The sequence below is a fragment of the Paramormyrops kingsleyae genome, chromosome 9 (assembly GCF_048594095.1).
Source record: "Paramormyrops kingsleyae isolate MSU_618 chromosome 9, PKINGS_0.4, whole genome shotgun sequence".
Lineage (NCBI taxonomy): Eukaryota > Metazoa > Chordata > Actinopteri > Osteoglossiformes > Mormyridae > Paramormyrops > Paramormyrops kingsleyae.
Genome location: NC_132805.1, coordinates 28,139,583 through 28,158,259, shown reverse-complemented (window position 1 = coordinate 28,158,259; position 18,677 = coordinate 28,139,583). Strand labels below are relative to the sequence as shown.

General features: G+C 45.4%; 1 protein-coding gene across 5 annotated transcripts in view; it reads right to left on the bottom strand.

Moving 5' to 3' along the window:
• Window positions 1-18,677, bottom strand: part of cobl (cordon-bleu WH2 repeat protein) — a 58,255-nt gene that overhangs the window by 14,472 nt on the left and 25,106 nt on the right. For 3 of the 5 annotated variants that reach the window (XM_023806237.2, XM_023806239.2, XM_023806240.2), the window contains 6 exons: window positions 17,099-17,327; window positions 16,526-16,570; window positions 15,686-15,774; window positions 11,109-11,294; window positions 2,223-2,523; window positions 1,505-1,648 (listed from right to left, as the gene is read on the bottom strand). In XM_023806237.2, coding sequence (XP_023662005.2) covers window positions 1,505-1,648; window positions 2,223-2,523; window positions 11,109-11,294; window positions 15,686-15,774; window positions 16,526-16,570; window positions 17,099-17,327 — 994 coding nt within the window. The remainder of the gene's footprint in view (window positions 1-1,504; window positions 1,649-2,222; window positions 2,524-11,108; window positions 11,295-15,685; window positions 15,775-16,525; window positions 16,571-17,098; window positions 17,328-18,677) is intronic. The other 2 variants (XM_023806238.2, XM_023806241.2) reach the window with 2 other exon arrangements.

Below are 18,677 nucleotides of genomic sequence, written 5' to 3'. Positions count from 1 at the left end.
TGTATAGACCCACAATACACTGTACAGACCTGTCCGTAATGCGTTGTATAGACCCATAGTGCACTGTATACACCTGTAACACACCGTATAGACCCAAAATGCACTGAATACGCTCGTATCGCACTGTATATACTTGAAGAACACTGTATGTACCCATATCGCACTGTATAGACCTGTAACACACTGCATGCAACCATAATGAATTGTACAGACCCCTAATGCACTGTATACACCCAAACTCACTGTATATACCTGTAGCACACTATACATACCTGTAATGTGCTATATATGCCCGTAACATACTGTATACACCTGTAATGCGCTGCATACGTCCATAACACACTGTGTACACCCATAAGGCACTTTATATGCCCTAATGCACTGTAAATACCTGTAACACACTATGTATACCCGCAACGCATTCTGTATGCCCGTAATGCATTGCATGCAACTGTAATGCACTGTATAGGCCCATAATGTACTGTATAGAGCTATTACACACTGTATAGACCTGTAACGCACTGTATACCTGCATAATACACCATATACACCCGTAACGAACTGCATATACCTAGAATACATTATCTATACCCATAACACACTGAATATGCCCATAACGTACTGTACACACCCGTAATGAACTGCATATACCTGTAACACATTATCTATACCTATAACACACTGAATATGCCCAAAACATACTGTATACACCCGTTATGCACTGTGTCATGTAAAACAAGCTGGCTTTGTGTCAAAGGAGAGTGAGTGCCCAGATACGATGGTCCAGCCCTTGTGGGTTTCATTAAAGCCCATTTACGTTACTGTGACTCAGGTCACCTGCCCGTCTTATTCCGAGATAGCTAAGAAAATCTTCCAAACGTTGTGTCGGTCTACTTGCCACCACAAAGAACACGTTTTCTGCAAACACTGCCCATATTTTGAAGTCTACTTTGTTCAAGTGAACCTTTAGGTGTGATAAGGGTTTTACCTTATCAAACTGCATGCTCACACTTTTGACATCAGCAGCCAGCTGAAGGCAGAGTTGCTCATTTGCATGTTACATGTAACCAGCATGCAGACATCACAGTCCAGCTGCTCTCCCCCATGTCGTCGCTCTCCATCAAACATCAGCAAGTCGGATGATCCACTGAAATCCCTTCAGTTTACCCTCATGTAATGCCTGCATTTATTTTGATACTTTCCCATAGTTTAAATTTACATTTTTAACACTGACAGACATTTTGTATTTTATATTTATAGATATTATCGCTAAAACTCCCTGTCAGCTGAAACCATGAGTCAAGATTAGTCACATGATGACAGAAAAGGAATAACAAGGAGACACAAACACAGAGCGAGAAGAACCCGGAACCTTCTATAGGACATTCTATAGGATGGTGGATTGAAATCACTGAAGAGTCAGAAAAGGGAAGGAGGAGAGGAAAGAGGCAGGTTAGCAGAGGAAGCAGCTGCAGGAGGCTCTGTGCGGCTCTGCGGGACCTACACTGGGGGGCCGCCTCCAGCTGAGCATCATGGGAGTCCTGCTGTACGGGAGGGGGCGTGTCAGGTGGGGGAGGGGGGATTGTTAGGGTGGGCGGCTCCCTCGTGGGGATTCGTCGGGGTTTCAGAAGCACCTGCCGCTCAGCACCTAGGGTGGTGTCAGTGGGGGGGGGGGGGGGGGGCTGAAGGTTAGAGACTGGGGGGTCCAGCTTCTCGATTAACAGAGATAAGGAGGCTAAGATGGAGGGGGTCCATTGAAAATGGAAGGTGATGACTCTTCTGTTACACTAGGTGATTCACGTGGAATAAACGACACTTTAAGTGTTAAAAACATGTTAAGATAAGATGACATGTCATTAAAGCTAAACATACAACTTCATGTAACTGATACTATTTACCAGAAAAAACAGCAATACCAGTATATTCAGTACTAAAACATTAGCTGCGCTCCCAGCTAACGTCCATCTGAGACGTCTCTCTCAGACATTAAAAATCAGCTTTTTGTTCAGCTCATGTGAAGCTTATTTGGAAATAACAGCATCTCCTTCAGGATTGGCAGGGCACAGTGCCGCTTTATGAAGGCAGGCCTGCTTAGGACAGACAGGTTATGCTCACACATGAGAAGGAAAGGAAAACAAAAGCGGGGCATCTCATTGGCTGTAAAGATTCTGTGACACAAAAAACAGGGCATCTCATTGGCTGCAGGTGACATAATCGCTTACTTGTGGCGCTGTGCCGGATGTTCTCTGGCTCCTCCGGCCTCTCGATAAGGCCTGGCTCTGTCGCCTCAGGTGTGGCATCGAGCACCACATCAGGCTCCTCCTCCTGGCCACAGGGGGCCAAATCTGCTGCCCCCAGGCTGCTACCGATGCTGGTGCTGCTTCCAGTGCTGCCGTCGCCCCCACTGCTGCTGCACAGGATGCTGTGGCTGGTGGAGTCCTCAGCCTGGGGGCCCGGGGTCGGGGGGGGCGCCGGGGCCTTCCTCTTTTTCTGTTGGCTGCTGTTCGGGGAGCTGGAGTGCACCTGTGAGAGAGAGAGAGACACAGAGAGAGAGAGAGAAATAGAGAGGGAGAGAACTGGGGGTTAAAGGTCTTGCTCAAGTGCCCCCTCTAACAGGCCCTCTGTGCCAGGCCTCCTCTGCCCGGCCCGCTCTGCCAGGCCTCCTCTGCCTGGCCCGCTCTGCCAGGCCCTCTCTCTGCCAGGCCCTCTCTCTGCCAGGCCCCCTCTCTGCCAGCCTGTATGCATCCCAGAGCTGCTCAAGCTGGGAGCTGCATTCCTGCCTTCGCTCCATAATGACCAGCTTGTTGACCTTCTCTTCTTCTTCTTCTCAAACTTCTAGGCCCGACTTGCCTGAGCAGGTCCAGAAATATTCAGGCATGCAGCAGGAGTGGCTCAGAGGGAGTGTTTGCTGAGAGTTACTGCACGCGCGCATGTGCATGTGTGTCAGTGCGTGTGTGTGTGCGTGTGTATGCGTGTGTGTATGTGTGTGTGTGTGTGTGTGTGTGTGTGTGTGTGAGCCAGGCTTTAGTTAAACACCTCAGGAAACCCAGGTCTGTCGGCCCAGCAGTCTCAATACTGGGATACAGTGTCCATGCATTTTTTTTAAAGGTACAGAAACCATTACCTGCATTTTCTGAGCATAACCATCAGTTTCTTAAATGTTCCCTCTTCTAGAACTTTCAAAAAATATATAAAAAAATCGCAAAACACAAAATCAAAAGAGAAAGCATTTTTCTGTGCTTTTGATATTGCCAGCTGTATAAACAAAGCTGCACAGATACCAGAGCTGAAATATGTACGGCCTCTAACACCTTAAAACTCAGATTAACAGTCACAAGTAATGATAATCATGAAAACGTATCTGCTACATACAAGTACCCTGTACCAACACAGCAAGCCATGCTTCTATGCACCACTGCACCTGCCATTAGGAAATTAGAAACCCCTTGCGGTAGTGACCCTGTGACCACTCTCCCCTCTTCCTCTTTCCTGCAGTTCTAAGTGTACATCTCCAGACTCCTTTACAAAAGCCCAGAATCCAATTTCCACTTAACCTCATAGCCTATAACCCAAAGCAACCGAGCACCAGAAATTATTACATTGGCTTGGCATGTTGTGACTGTAATACAGCTGCACAAAGAGCGAAGTCCCCATAATTAGAGAGTCACCTTAAGGGTTAGACTCTGCAGCAGGATGTTATGAAGCATTTGGCCAGAAGTATGTAGAAACCCCAATTAATCAGTGGAATTGCCAAATTAAGTCACAGCCATTGCTGAAACAGGTATATAATTAAGCACACAGTCATGCAATCTCATGCAACATTAGTAACTGTATGGGTAGTTGTACAGAAGAGATTAGTGACTTTCACTTGGCATCTTCATAGGATGCCATCTTGCCAACAAGTCAGTTCCCCAAATTTCTGTCTTGCTAGAGCTGCCCTGGTCAACCGCAAGTGAAATGACTGATGTGGAAGCATCTAGGAGCAAGTTCAGCTGCGAGATGGCAGCCACGCAAGCTCACAGAAAGGGAGCTGATCACCCAACATCAATACCCAACCTGAATGGCAGCAAATCCCACCAGCAGTGTTCCAACATCCAGAGGTGGCAATTTCAGGTCCAGAAAGTACAGTAAAAATCGAGACCATGATTTACTTTCAACCAACCAGTTGAGCATAAAGAGTCATAGTCACAGAGTACTCAACTGGTTGGTTGAAAAAAAATCTTGATCTGGATTTTTACTTTCTGGACCTGAAATTGCCACCTCTGCCAACATCTAATAGAAAAGCCTTCCCAGAAAAGGACAAGATATTACAGCAAAAAAGGCTGGACCAATTTCATATTAATATCCTCATGTAACACGGACAGACAAGAAACAGACCAGCAATACCAAACTGCATGGAGACCTTCCTAGGATTACACTGTCAAAAACCGGCAATCATCCCTGTCTTTGCACTTGCAGCAATCTGGTAGCCATTAGACAAGCGAAACCAACCTCCTATAAAAGCAAACGCATAAAAGTATGAAAGCTTCAGTCTATATAATCGAGCAACTTAACGTCTGATAAATAAGTACAACTTAAAAAAAGCTGCACATTGTACATTCATTCTTACTTGACCTGAAAAGCTAACAGGGTATGTTCTTGGAGTATGACATCACGTTTCATAGAGTGACATCGTTTACAGGCTCAATCAAACTTGCAGGTTTAAGCAGGCTGCTGGAAACATCGACAGAGACACAGTGTACAGAAAACAGACTCATTTTAATGTGGTTTTGCTGCTCCCATGCTTCTCAGGAAAGTGTGGTTTGTGTCATCATGCCCAGTAAGAATGAAGGGGCAGAGGATGTGGCTTTGTTGGTTTTCACTGGAATACGGGAACTGGGCCGGACATGATGATCTGTGGCATCTGGCCCGCCTCCCACCCCCACCCTACGTGATTTAGACCTGCTTGTATAGTGAAGTTGAAGTTTATATTCCTGAATGTGATTGCTTGCATATCAGTTTTTATGTAACAAAGTGTTTGTCTGGGTTTAAACTACATGTGGATTTGGATTTGATGTGAAGAGAATAGCTGAAGTCGGTGAAAGAAATGTCAAACTGCAAGCTGTCTCTGTAAGAAAGAGGACATTTCATCACTTTCATACGGCTTCTCTCAGTCAGGATTACAGACGAAGAGTATCTGACAGGTCAGACTGCTTTAAAGAGCAAACAGGAGACAGGATGACGTGTGGAAAGGTGTTGGCGCAGCTCCAGAAACTGTTTCCAGAACAGGCTGCATAAAAGGGGGAAATCCTTCATTAAAAAAAGGTACAACACTTAGATATTCAAATCACAAATGTGAGCCAGCCTCTATATTACAGTTGCCCCCCCATCCCTGCCCTGACACCCTAAACAACAGATCTGCGTCCATCTGGAAATCCGAGTATCATAACAAGGTATGCGGGACCCATACAAGTGTGCATATCACTTCTTTACAAAATCTGATCAAACAAACAATAAGAGGTCCCAATAAACATTTTAACAACTGGATTTGTGTTTGGTTAAAATATATCCTAAAATATATAATACATCCCTACACTGGTGTGCCTGCTTCAGACGTTCGGGTCGTTAATAAAATGTAATAAAACAGACTTAAAGTTAAAATAAAATAATTAACCTTGGTGAAAAACTGAATAATAATAAATCCTTTTTAAAGGTTAGTTAATCAAAGGTCTTACGTAATTAGGAAAAAAAAAATCAAAATTAGAGCCCTTTCAAAAGCAAATTTTAACAAATGCAACACACAAAGCACACTCTGTTTGTTCTCCCTCGCTATTATGCGTGGAAATAACAGTATTTGCGAATAATTTTTCTGGCTTGATGCTTCCTTTGAGAGGGCAGGCCGCACGAGCTTCCTGTCGCCCCGCCCCTCCCGCGGCCCCCGGCCAATCGGAACGAGCTTTCACTGTCCAACTATCATTAATTAAACACTGGGCTTTTTAATTTCCCAAATCCCAAAGGAATCTTGGCTTTCGGCTGGATTTTTAATCAGCCTCAAACCAAAGTCCAAGTTATTTAATTACCAGCCTGTGCAGTGTGGCCCGGCAGCCGCACAATGGGAGCGCTTACGGGAACAGTGACTGAGTGTTCAGACCACACACAGGCACGGTGCCGATTTCAGATGAAATGATGCGCATTCCTGCAGTGACTGAACTCAGGTTGTTGCTGAATTCAGCTCAGTGGACAAAATGCGCAAACAGATATTAAAATACGGGACAGGCTTACAAGACAGGGGACAGAATATAACAGACATACAAGGGCCCGTGACATTTACACAGATGGTCCAACATACCAGTGTTCTGGCTTTACACACTCTAGTGTCCAGTCCTGAGGAAAACGTGGTTAATCCACAGGGTCTCCAGCAAACAGTGTCACTGGATCTAGGAAAGACTGTTCTCATATTTAATGTCACTCTGCATTTGGTTAAAATTCTTTCTTTAATCTTTGCAGACTCACTCCAGCAGAAAGCAGTTACTGGCCAAGGTGTGACCTCAGAAAATAACACTGTCCAAGGATGTGGGACCCCACAGAATCCAGATAAAAACCAGTTGTGAACCAGTAAAACCTCAAAATCACTTAACACATCAAGAATAGGCCGTCTAGTAAAATTAAGTGCTACTAAGTGCATTTAAACGATATATGACCGAAAGAGACGTGAAACAAACCCAGCTGGTTTGAGAGGTTTGACTTTAAGGTTGATACTGAAATCACTTTGCAGTAAAAGTCAGAGCTTAGTGAAACGTACAGTTATAGGCTGAGAAAGTTCCTGATGTTTGACTGTGGTTGATCTGGCCCGTAACTGGTGAACATTGAATAATCAGCAACTTAGAAAAACTTTTATAAATTGAAATTTTCTGTTTTGCATTGGAAATAGAAACTATTCATAGAAAAGATATATAGAAAAATACCCTTCAGTTGAAGGGAATAATCTTAAATTCCAATGATGTGGCATTTGCGTTTGTTGATGTTACTGTTATTGCATTTTGCCAGGGAAACATGAATTAATACTGTGCAACAATAATTAAATAACAGCAATACAAGGTAAACGTCTGTGTCCTTCAATATTTTGGCTTTTTAAATGGAAGGAATTAACACATACAGCTAAAAACGATGAGTGACGTACAGGTTTAGAGGTTTGGGTTTGTATAGCGGTTTGACAGAAATCTGCACGTGACACTGACAGCCCCTCCCCCTCCATGAAAGCTACTCAGAAGCTGATCCTACTGTGGCCTTAATGAGCCACGCCTGCTAATCATTTGTCCTACCTCTCGTTCCTGCCCTTGTGTGATTCGCTCCAGCTGCCCCTTGTTTGATCCCTCGTTAGCCCTGCTTATAAGTGCTTCCCTTTCTTGTGTTAGTTCCTTCATTTGCATTCCATGCCCCAGCGTGTGCCTCACCCGCTCCCTTTTGATCCACCCTGACTCTGTTTTGGTTTTGTGCATTTCTTAATACTGCATTTGTATTCAGGTGCAACCTTACTGTCAAGAGGCCCTGCAGCTCAACCTCTGCATATTCTTGGGGAGGAATTGCCTGAGAAGATTGCCCATCCAGGTCCGATGGCTGATTTATCAATCCACATCAACAGCCACGTTAGCTAGTTGCAACTAAGATGAAATACACCATTAAAGGGACGGAAGCGGAAAGTCCTAGGACCCGTGATCTCTGATTAGCCCCCACATGTTCATCTACCTGCCGTAGGAATGAAGGTATGAGCTTCCTACCTGTTACCATCCAGGATGTGCCCCGCCCTGCCCCACAGAGCTGAATGGACAAGCAGCTACAGGAAATGGACGGATGAACTGAGCTTATCTCACTAACAATGAAATGATCCTGTTTATGCTTTGAGACCCCACATTTTATACACTAGTAACGGCTTCCTGAGGGATATAACGTAACCTGGAGATCATGCGATTAACATCAATAATATCTTCGCTAACATCACGCCATCTGTAATCTGGCACCAGCATGTCCGCTATACAAAAATATTTTAGCCATGTGGGAAAATACATAAACATTTGGTTCTTTTATCCGATGCAAGCATGGAGAAGCATGAAAAAGGCTCTTCAGGCCTTTAATCTTGCAAAATACAACGACTGAAACTCAAACATTCTCACTTCGTCATACAGCACAGCTGAGGTAGTGTTTTGAGTTACTTTCTTTGAAGGAACGGATAAACATTCTCGTCGAGTTATTTGTTCAGGTGTTTCTGCATTTTTTTATCACAGACATGTGACCCCCCCCCCCCCCCTCTCTGCGCCCCCCACCCCCACTGCCCAGTACAGATGCGTGGCGGCCCTGTTTTTCCCAAGACAGGATGACGCCATGCCTCCGGAAGTTCCGGCACATTCTCAATGGCCGCAGGAGCTGAGGTTATTGCATTCAATAGGGATGGATGGGCTGCAATAACACACAGGCAGTCAGAAACATGCAGGGAACAAACCAATGCATGCTACTCAAACCACCATCAGCTTCTATGTACTCAGTACTCAGAGAATTCATTACTTAGATTTGAAGCAGTGTGAGGCCTCATGGAGATGAGTCCTGTTTCAGTACTCTTAAGCAAGATACTGGGCTGCAATTCAACTGTCCCTCTCTAAATACTTAGTAATAGATCCAAGGCACTCATTCCATCCATCCATCCATCCATCCTCCATCCATCTATCCATCCATCGCAGGAACAGGCAGAGACCCTCGCTAAGGGGAACACTGTGTCCCATCTCTGGGCTTAAATCCACACTTCTCCAGTGTGGAAAAAAAAGCACCCCCCCCACAGGAGCCCAGCGGCCAAAGCACGGCATGTCCTGTTCCCCGCTCACAGCAGAAGGACAGCGGGGAGGTGTGGGCTTCCCCACAGTACAGTGACACGCATCAACCGAGAAACATATGATGGGATTAAGTGGTTACTTGTGACGAAGACAGCAGGAAAATGCTAAGTGACTGTATCTTGCCCACTGTTCCTGTCTGAGTGCTTCAGAAAACTACGGCAAGGGACTGGTAAAGCCTACGAACACAAAGATCACGTGCATGATAAGAAAAGTAGTAACTGGCCTTGCATATATTTAACTGAACTGAGAGAACAGCTACAGACATTTTTTATTATAAATTATCAGGTAAACCAACTTCATTCATTATTCTTCAAGCCGGAACAGCACATTTAAAAAGGCTAAGCCCGAGGAAACTGTTAAGGTTAGTACTATTATTATTAGTACTACTACTAAATTAATGAAGACCCCAGTATACATTTCTAGAGCGCAAAAGAAACGTTAGATAGACCTGTTTTCGGTTATGTTAGTACAGTTTGTGCCCAAACTGCCTTCTCTTCCAAATTTAGCAATGACTTTCTGTTTCCCAGTAACCAATAAGCAGCACACAATGCAGTTCTCTCTCTTTCCTTAAGCTTCATCTCCTGTTTTGTTTGTTTTATATTTGTATGAAATATTTGAAATGTCTTGTCTCTCTCAAACACAGCCTGACATCAGTCAGTCAGACGGCGGCACACGTTCACAGGGTAGGTATATGCTGATGTACAGTATGATGGTCCTGCGCAGCAACACGGCTAAATTACACCCTGATCCGAAGGAGCACAGCTCAGCATCTCCACGCCCGGACCAAACCGGGTCCGTCAGGCAGCCAATCAGAGCAAAGTTTCTGGAAAGCGACGCATGGGTTAAACGAAGCAGCTTCTCCGAACGCATACTCGCTGCCCGAAGCAGTGTAATCCCCTTAATGTACTGCTTTCTGTAAACTCCCCCGGGGAAGAATGAAATAGGACTACACTAACGAGGCACACGCAAAGCCTACATGTGACCCCAGACTAAAAATAGGCCTGCAATGCATCCTGTGCATATTTTCTGACTGATGGATGGGGGTGGGGGATTTAATAACTGGAGGGCATGATGTTTGGATTTTTGGAGTTTGCACTGGCCAGGAGAAAAGCCCTCACCTTCCACGGATATCCAGGGATCACGCCCTCGCCAAACATTGTCTTCGGAAACAAGAAAATATAACATATGAATATGAAGAGAGACTAATCTCTAGACAGTTAAAATACGTGTTTCCCCAAAGTAATGGGAGGCTGCGCACAGAATGTGCAACCTACTGCGGACTCAGAGAATTTAAAAAATAAAAGCCCAAATTAAAAAAAGCTTAAAAAGTCAGATCAGTTACATGAACAAGATTTATATCCAGCAACCTTTCAGCTACAGTCATGAAGCCGGTAATAAGGCTGATTACTTTCTTCTCCTTATCCTTAGCAGCTCTGGCAAATCACTTCGCTTCCTTCCAGAAAGCGGACAGAGTATCTGCCCTCTCTCTGTCTCTCTCTCTCTCTCTCTGTCCCTCTCTCTGTCTCTCTCTCTCTCTCTGTCTCTCTCTCTCTCTCTGTCCCTCTCTCTGTCCCTCAAGCACCAAGCAAAGGACAAACGGTTGGTGGCACTTCAAAGTCTATAAAATATGGTGTCTCACAGCATAAACAAGATCATTTCATGGTTAGTAAGATAACAGTACCCTCCCCATGCGCTTACAGAAAGGACAGGCTCCACGTGGGAACAATGCATGATGCTGACAGCAGTTAAACAACCTGTTTTGCGACTTGATCATTATTTCATCACAGCAGACCATGGCGGCCATGTCATTAGAACTGTCCCTTAATTAAACGCTGTGACCCTCTCTCGCTAAGTGGGTTCTGAGATGATGGTCCCTTTCCATCTGCGTTACTAGGGGGCAAAACTCATGAGAATGCCTACAGAGACGTCCCTTCTCCGTAAAGCTCTGACCTGAAACAACCTGCACGACACAGTGCACGCACTGCCCCTTTAACCCTGGTAGAAGGGAAGGAGCTGCTGGACAGGAGCCCCAGTTAGGTACACTGCAGAGTTTGTCCTCCGGGTGGCAGAAGACCAAATCAGAGGAAGCACATGTATAATTACTGTGAAAAATCATCTATAGATCATTTATATAGCGACTTAGACTTATGAAATATGAAATTCATACACTTATGAAAGAACTCACACTTAATGTGTACTTGGTTTTAGCTGTTTGCACTGCTGAGTCACACAAAAGGCAGTAATCACCTCATAGGTTTCCACTAAGCACTGCAGTGTGGATGGGGTAGGCGTGGCCTGGGGCGGCGGGGGGGCCCGCCTCTTCTTCACCTCGGTCTTCGGGGACGTCCGGGAGACGTTCATGACGGACTGAGACTGGCCGAGCGTGTTGGGGCGTACCTCCACGCAGGGAGGGGCCGGAGCAGGGCTGACATTCTGGAAACAAACAGAAGGTGGTTAGAGATGAGAGTCCCTGCCAAGGAGGAGAGCAGAGGGGAACTCCAAGAGGGGAACTGCCCCCATACACTAGCGGCGCAGCATACTGCAGTACTGCAAGGTAACAGGAACCGAGGTCGAAAGCCGCGTTTACAAAAAGTAAACTTACTGGCAAAGACACAATATGCAACTGAGATGCCAAAAACGATGAAGAAACGTAAACGCAGACAGATCTGCGTATCAGAAAAAGGCCTGCATCACTATGGCAACTGATCAGAACACAAGGCAAGTGGACTGAGATAATGACAGGTCAAAGCAGGCACAGACCCTAATCAGGCACAGACACTAACCCTAACCAGGCACAGACCCTAACCATAACCAGGCACAGATCCTAACCCTAACCCTAACCAGGCACAGACCCTAACCCTAACCAGGCACAGACCCTAACCAGGCACAGACACTAACCCTAACCAGGTACAGACACTAACCCTAACCCTAACCAGGCACACACCCTAACCATAACCAGGCACAGACCCTAACCCTAACCATAACCAGGCACAGACACTAACCCTAACCAGGCACAGGCCCTAACCCTAACCAGGCACAGACCTTAAATGTCAGATAGTGTGTGAATTAACAGATGCTTCCCTGACACAGAAACACTCAAACGCTAAGCTCAGCGCACATGTAAATACGCACGAAATTGCTCATAGGAGCCGTGTTTATGCAAAAATGAAGCACGGCTCTCAAACTGCAACTCTACCGTCCTCATTTTTGTCTCCCTACTGCCAATTAAACTTGATTTTAATCCTCCCCGGAAGGAATCGTGTTCCCAACAAAAGAAGAGTTTTTAAAATTTAAATTTCAAACTCACATCTCTCTTCTCAAAATACAATATTGGAAAGCATCCTTTTCTGTGTAGCTACTCATACACAATAATTACTCAGCTGAGTCAGCACCCCTGGGGGAGCGTCTCGATTTCAGGGGAAAAGCAGATATAAACCAGCCCTGATCTCTTTCCAGTAGCCTGTCTGAGTAGGTAAGAGCACTGGGGGGGGGGGGGGGGGGGGGGGACACAGTCCTCTGTCCTCTGCTTATCTCTCCTGTAATAACAAAACACAAATAACGTGAATCTATTTTACACATGACAAAGCACATTTAACTGCGGTTTCAATCCTCTTAGGTTTCAACCCACTAAGTCCATTACCACAACCCCGGGCTCTTTGTATCCCAAACGAATCCCAGCGGGTCGATTAAAGCTTTTAAGAAGAGGACGAGGAAACATCCATAAATTGCCATGTCCAATAAAGTGATTTCAGAGCAAGTGTAGAAGGACAGGGGTATCATTTAAAAGTTGACCGCAATCTAAATTCAGCCGACATGCCACTCAACAGAATGACGGACATTCTCTGGATTCAAAGCACTTCTCACTGATATACAGAAACGCCAGAAATTAAGTTCTTCTACCGCCACGTTCTTTCCTCCTCTGGCTAAAACATTCACCTATTACCCCTCAGTTAGTTGACTCAAAACATCTGCTGATTCAGCTTCTGTTTAGGCAGGTGACGCACACATTTGCACCAGAGCAAAAGCAGGCTACACTGTCTGAACCTTGAGTCATTTTTCACTCTGATCCACGTGTCACAGACGTCAGGACACTGATGGGCCACAAGCACTAATCAAACCCCCTTCCTGACACTTCAGCTTAAACACTGTGATGCTGTACTCTGCTCTGGGGGTGCAGGTAATTTACAAGATGGTTAGCAGACGCAAGACCTGCAAGGATTACACTCTGTGTTTATTACAGCTCACTGATTCTCGCCTCAGTCTTCAGGGACCAAATTTTGTGTGTGTGTGTGTGTGTGTGTGTGTGGATGGGGTGGGGCGCCAACCCATCGCAGGGCACACAGTATGTTTTTGGACTGTGGGGGGAATCTGGAGTACCTGGAAATAATGATCTGCAAGCAAAATCGGAACTTTTTCAAGCTCTTCTGGTTCCAGGATTTATTCCGTAATGTTAAAATAAGGATTCATGTACACTATTCTTTCCAGCCCTAAAACACCTCATCTCAGGACAGCAGGTCTCTTGATGATGTGAGCAGTCATGATTAAACTGAAGACTGACTAAGATGGTTTGTGGGCCACAGCAAACAGATCAGAAAATGCTGTGTCCTGTCACGGCTTTGGGGAAGGTTCTGGTTGTACCGAGCCTCCATAATCGCGTACAACCACAGCTGTGAGGTGCAGAAGCAGGGTCAACTATGTCAAAGTTTGGCCATGCCTCATGCTCAGCACCGTGCCCTGGGCAGGAGTGCAGGGACCAATCAGGCTTCATGCTCTAAAGTGGGCGGGATTATCATTAGCTGTCAGTAAGCATATCAGTAAGGACATGATTGACAGCATGACATAATCAGATCATCCACATTGTTAAATGCCTCATCTGTCCCAGCACTACACCCTGATCGCCTTTTTTTATTTCATTAAAAAATATATATATATATATTATATATTAAGAGTGTAACGGTACATACTGTATATTTGTACCGAAAATGTTCGTCACGGGTCTTTTGGTTTGGTACGCATATGTACCGAACAAATGCAGCAAATGTGGAACCTTTATGTGTCGGTGTGTTTCCCGAGCAACACTCAGAAAGGGGCGGATGACTATGCATGTGCGGGTATGTCTTAGTGTGAAGCTGGAAGCTGTTAATGTGAATACAGTACAGATCAGATACAGTTAATTTTCTAAATATGCAGCCTTAATATTTATTTTATTTTAATTTACATGAGAGAATACTTATTTTGATTTACTTTTAAGCAAATCTTAGGTTTTTATTAGGAAGTTGCAGCAGTATCGACAGAGACTTTATGTACTGTGTTCAGTAAACCACTGTTTAATAAAGAAAATAGAAGCAATTTATGTTTTGTTTCTTCTACCCCCGCTGTACCGAAAACGTACCAAACCGTGACTTCAAAACCAAGGTACGTACCGAACCGTGATTTTTGTCTACCGTTACACCTCTATAATATATTACATACTTATAGTAATTTTTTTTATTTCTGACAGATCGCTGCTTTCACGTGCCAGAATTTCGCAAGTTGGAAAAGGGAAAAGAAAATTTTTTATTGAAAACAAGCCCAAACATCAGATGCCATATTAGCGAAATAGATAAAATATGAGTGATGAACAGAAACAGCTCAGACACTGGAGACTTCCATAACGTTTCAAATTGTGATCAATGGAAGTTATAGTGATACCGGGGATATGCTTCATTTGATTGAACTCTTCCACTTTTTATCGCTCTATACCAGTGTTTCCCAACCCAGTCCTCGGGGAACCCCAGACTGTCCATGTTTTTGCTTCCTCTCAGCTCAAAGGGGACCTGTAGCAGGTATTGGGTGTTCCTGATTGGCTGGGAGCTGGGAGGGACCAAAATCGTGGACTGTCCGGGGTTCCCTGAAGACTGGGTTTGGAAACACTGCTCTATACCACCCCCAAGAAAACTGGAGTGAAGACTGCAAAATAAGGCTTTGCAAGATAGGAAACAAGTACAATAGTCAAGTTCTATATTAAAAAAAGAACAGGCTGAAGTTGTGGGCTTTGAAGGAGCCGGTTTTCCACAGGGATACCGGCAGTAATCTGTCCAGGGGAAAGGCAGGCATGCGCCAGACAACTGAAGGATCCCGCCAATGAGAGCACAACAAAACACAGGCGTCCATTAATTAATCTCTTGTGGCCTAAACCTCTACTGAACGCAGCTTGCTATAAAAGAGAGCCACACCAAATCAACGGAGCATCCACTAAATCTGCAGAAAAAGGCCCTCGGCAAAAATCTCGAGGGCACAATAGCTTTCCATGCCAGCCCACAAACCCGCTAGTGAGATTAAAGACGATGCCTCAAAGAGCTGCTCGGAGCCGCCGTCGGGGCAGGGAGATGAATACGGCTGGACCTGAGGGGCCGGGGCGAGGCAGAGCCGCCGTCAGCGGATCAGCGGGAAAGACGAATGAGGCTTTTAGGGGATCGAGCGATTCACCTCAGATCAATATGAGCCTATTACCCATGTTATGGTTTCATTAGTGATCTATTAAAAAAAGTAGGAGATTCTACTGTCACATGGGAAACTCTACAGCATCTGTAACTCAGGGTGGTGTGTGGCTCAGTGGGCTAGGACACTGTGCCTGTGACCAGTAGGTTGGCGGTTTGAATCCCAGGGTCGGCAGAGTAATGTCACATTAAGTCCCTCAAGGCTTTTGATCCCTAGTTGATTCTGCACAATTATTTCATTGTTTTAAGTGCTGCTTCTGACAACACATGTTGAGGTGCACTCATCATTGATAGATCGCGATCAGAGGTCATTGTGAAATACAGATCATCAATAGCGCCTCCTACCTTTGATTTCCGCCGTTTGAATTTGAGGAACCCCAGGAGGCCTTTCTTCTCCTCGCTGTCGTCACTGAGATTGTCGGAGCGGATCGATCCTGCAAGAAGCCCAACGGTTAGAGACGAGGGAGACGACCTGCTGCTCGGTTCAGCCAACACCATGCAAACGGCTGCGAGTTACATAGGAGGGAAGGGATACACAGCACACATGCATGTAATGTGAGGTGCCAGCGAAGGTTTTAGCTGCTCATTCACAAAACACCGGCAGTACCAAATACCACCAGAAGATGGCACCAAAGCATTGTTTTTCCTTACACGCCAAACAGAGCAAGAAGTTAATCCTTTGCAAAGGCAATGACTACGTTACTACTGAGGGTGACAGTAGGGTGGATTTAAAGAGGCAAACAAAAATCGAAAATAAAAAAAAAAGTCATATGCCAAGGCTTCTTAGGGATGGTATTTAATACTACTGAAATGCTGTTTGCTTTGAATACATTAAAAATCTGTATAGCATTACCAAAAAAACTGGCATTATTTACTGGACCAGGTGAGGTTAAAGTTACTTCATTTAAAAGCACTCAAACAAAACCAATCTGAAAACGGAAACAACCTAGAGGCCATATGTCTACTATGTGCAGCGTAAACAAGGTATATTAAATGAACTAAGCCAGTTTAAACCGTTATATAATAAGAAATGCATCACGAGGGAAAGATGTAAAACAGGTAAATTATAGTACTGTTATAAACGGGCAAATCAATAAGCTGGGAGTGTGTGGGGGAGGGGGGGCACCGAGTGAGGAACACAGAAAAGGCCAAAGCAATCAATCAAGCAGCATTACACAACGGTACCTGAGTAGTTCAGGACAGGTGCTGAAGACATTTTGGACGGAAGAACTGGAAACAATCACATAGGTTTGGTAGAGCTTCAGCGTGTTGCAGAATCATCGTGCAGAATCACCTCTGTGTCAGTGGTAAGGTCCCTTCGCTAACTGTCATGCATTTTACATCCAGCTACAGCTCAGGGTCCTTAAAAAAGGCAGGAGTGAACAAAAGAGTGCAATCTGACAGGAGACTCCAAACACTGAAGTCTGACTATAATGTGTGAATGAAAACGAAAACCTTCTTACGCCTTAGTACGCCCGCGATAGCCGACACCAGGACCAATCAGCATAGATCAAAAACACAATCTGCGTGTATTTCGACTGGTAATTAAGAATGGTTGGCTGCGCTAACGCTAACCCGGTGAAAGGTATCGCTCTCCACCTTTCAATCCCCAACAGAGCCCTGCATAAAGATGGCGGGGGGAACACCGGCACACGCCCCTCCCAAAGAGACGTGTCTCTTGGCCGCCCCCAAACAAACGGAGCAGTCGGCAGAGACTAGATCATGAAACAGTAGAACAATAGTACAATGAGCATTTACCCAGCTTCTGGTCAAGCACATAGAGCTCCCTGATGCCCAGCTCGGCCAGAGACTTGTCCAGGTCCATCTCGTGGTTGCTGATGTTATCCTTCAGCAGGATGACATGGTCGGGGTCGAAGTCACACTTTTCACAGATGACCGGCACCAGGCTGCCGAGTGGCACCTGAGGACTGACCCGCAGCACTGCCTTCTGGTTCTTATGGAAGTTGACCACTAGACGTACAGTTTTCTAACAAAAGAAACAGTGAGTCTGATTCAGTTCTCATTCACCTTCACCCATACACAAGATGAAACGAAAATGCACAAATCAACAAATGAAAATGAAATGAAAATGCACAAATCAACAAATGAAAATGAAATGCACAAATCAACAAATGAAAATGAAATGAAAATGCAAATCGACAACAAAACTTTGGCGATAATTTTTTCTGGATTAAACCTTTTCCTTCGGCCATTACTGGCTGATCAGCTGGCCTGCTCAGGTGACCGTGGGGCAGGGCGTTCAGTTACACGGAGCGTAACACTCAAACACGCCCGTGTGACTGCAAGCACTCTGCACACCGAGCTCAGAGTGTATCCGTGATGAGTGCTCTTGTCAAACGTCTTCCACTTCAGATTTGAGAACTGCAATTTTCCATTTCACTCTGACCAATCAAAATTATGAATTAACAAATGTGCAAAAAAAAATCACTCCTATTCAGAAAGGAAAGCAACAAAAGGCTTCTGAAGCAAATGTATCCAGTAACGAGAAAGGCTGAACTCTGTTTGAAGGCTGTGCATGATACGGCAGTGGAGCACAGCCAGGTCAGAGAGCACCTGGGAAAGGAAATCAGCTCTGGGAACGAGGCAGAAATAATGCATGGTAACTAAAGGTAACGGTGTCATGAAAAATTCACACCATGGCAACGGAGAAGCGGGCCACAACCTGGTGGGGGGAGGCAGAGAGAGAGAGAGAGAGAGAGAGAGAGAGAGAGAAGGGAAGAGATAGAGAGAGAGGGAGAGAGAGCGAAAAAGATAGAGGAGAGAGGTAAAGAGGGAGAGACAGAAAGGAAGAGAAGGAGACAGAAAGGGAGAGAGGGAGAGACAGAGAGGGAGAGACAGAGAGGGAGAGACAGAGAAATAGAGACAGAGAGGGGGAGAGACAGAGAAGGAGAGACAGAGAGGGAGAGACAGAGAAGGAGAGACAGAGAGGGAGAGACAGAGAGGGAGAGACAGAGAGGGAGAGACAGAGAGGTAGAGGGAGAGACAGAGAAGGAGAGACAGAGAGGGGGAGAGACAGAGAAGGAGAGACAGAGAAGGAGAGACAGAGAAGGAGAGACAGAGAAGGAGAGACAGCTCTCACGCTGCAGGCTCCAGGTGCCACACAAACCTACCATAACATGGGAGCCTTTGCTCGTCGGTGACACTCCCTGCCGCATCACCCACAGCGTTAAAGATCAGAAAGGGCTGGTCAGCAGCCGTCTACATGTGACCAGAGGGGCGCCGCACAGGGCAAACTTAACGAGCTTAAATCTCAGAGGCATGGACGATAAGACCGGACAAAAGAGACGTCCGAGCAGACAAACAGAGGCCTGTAATG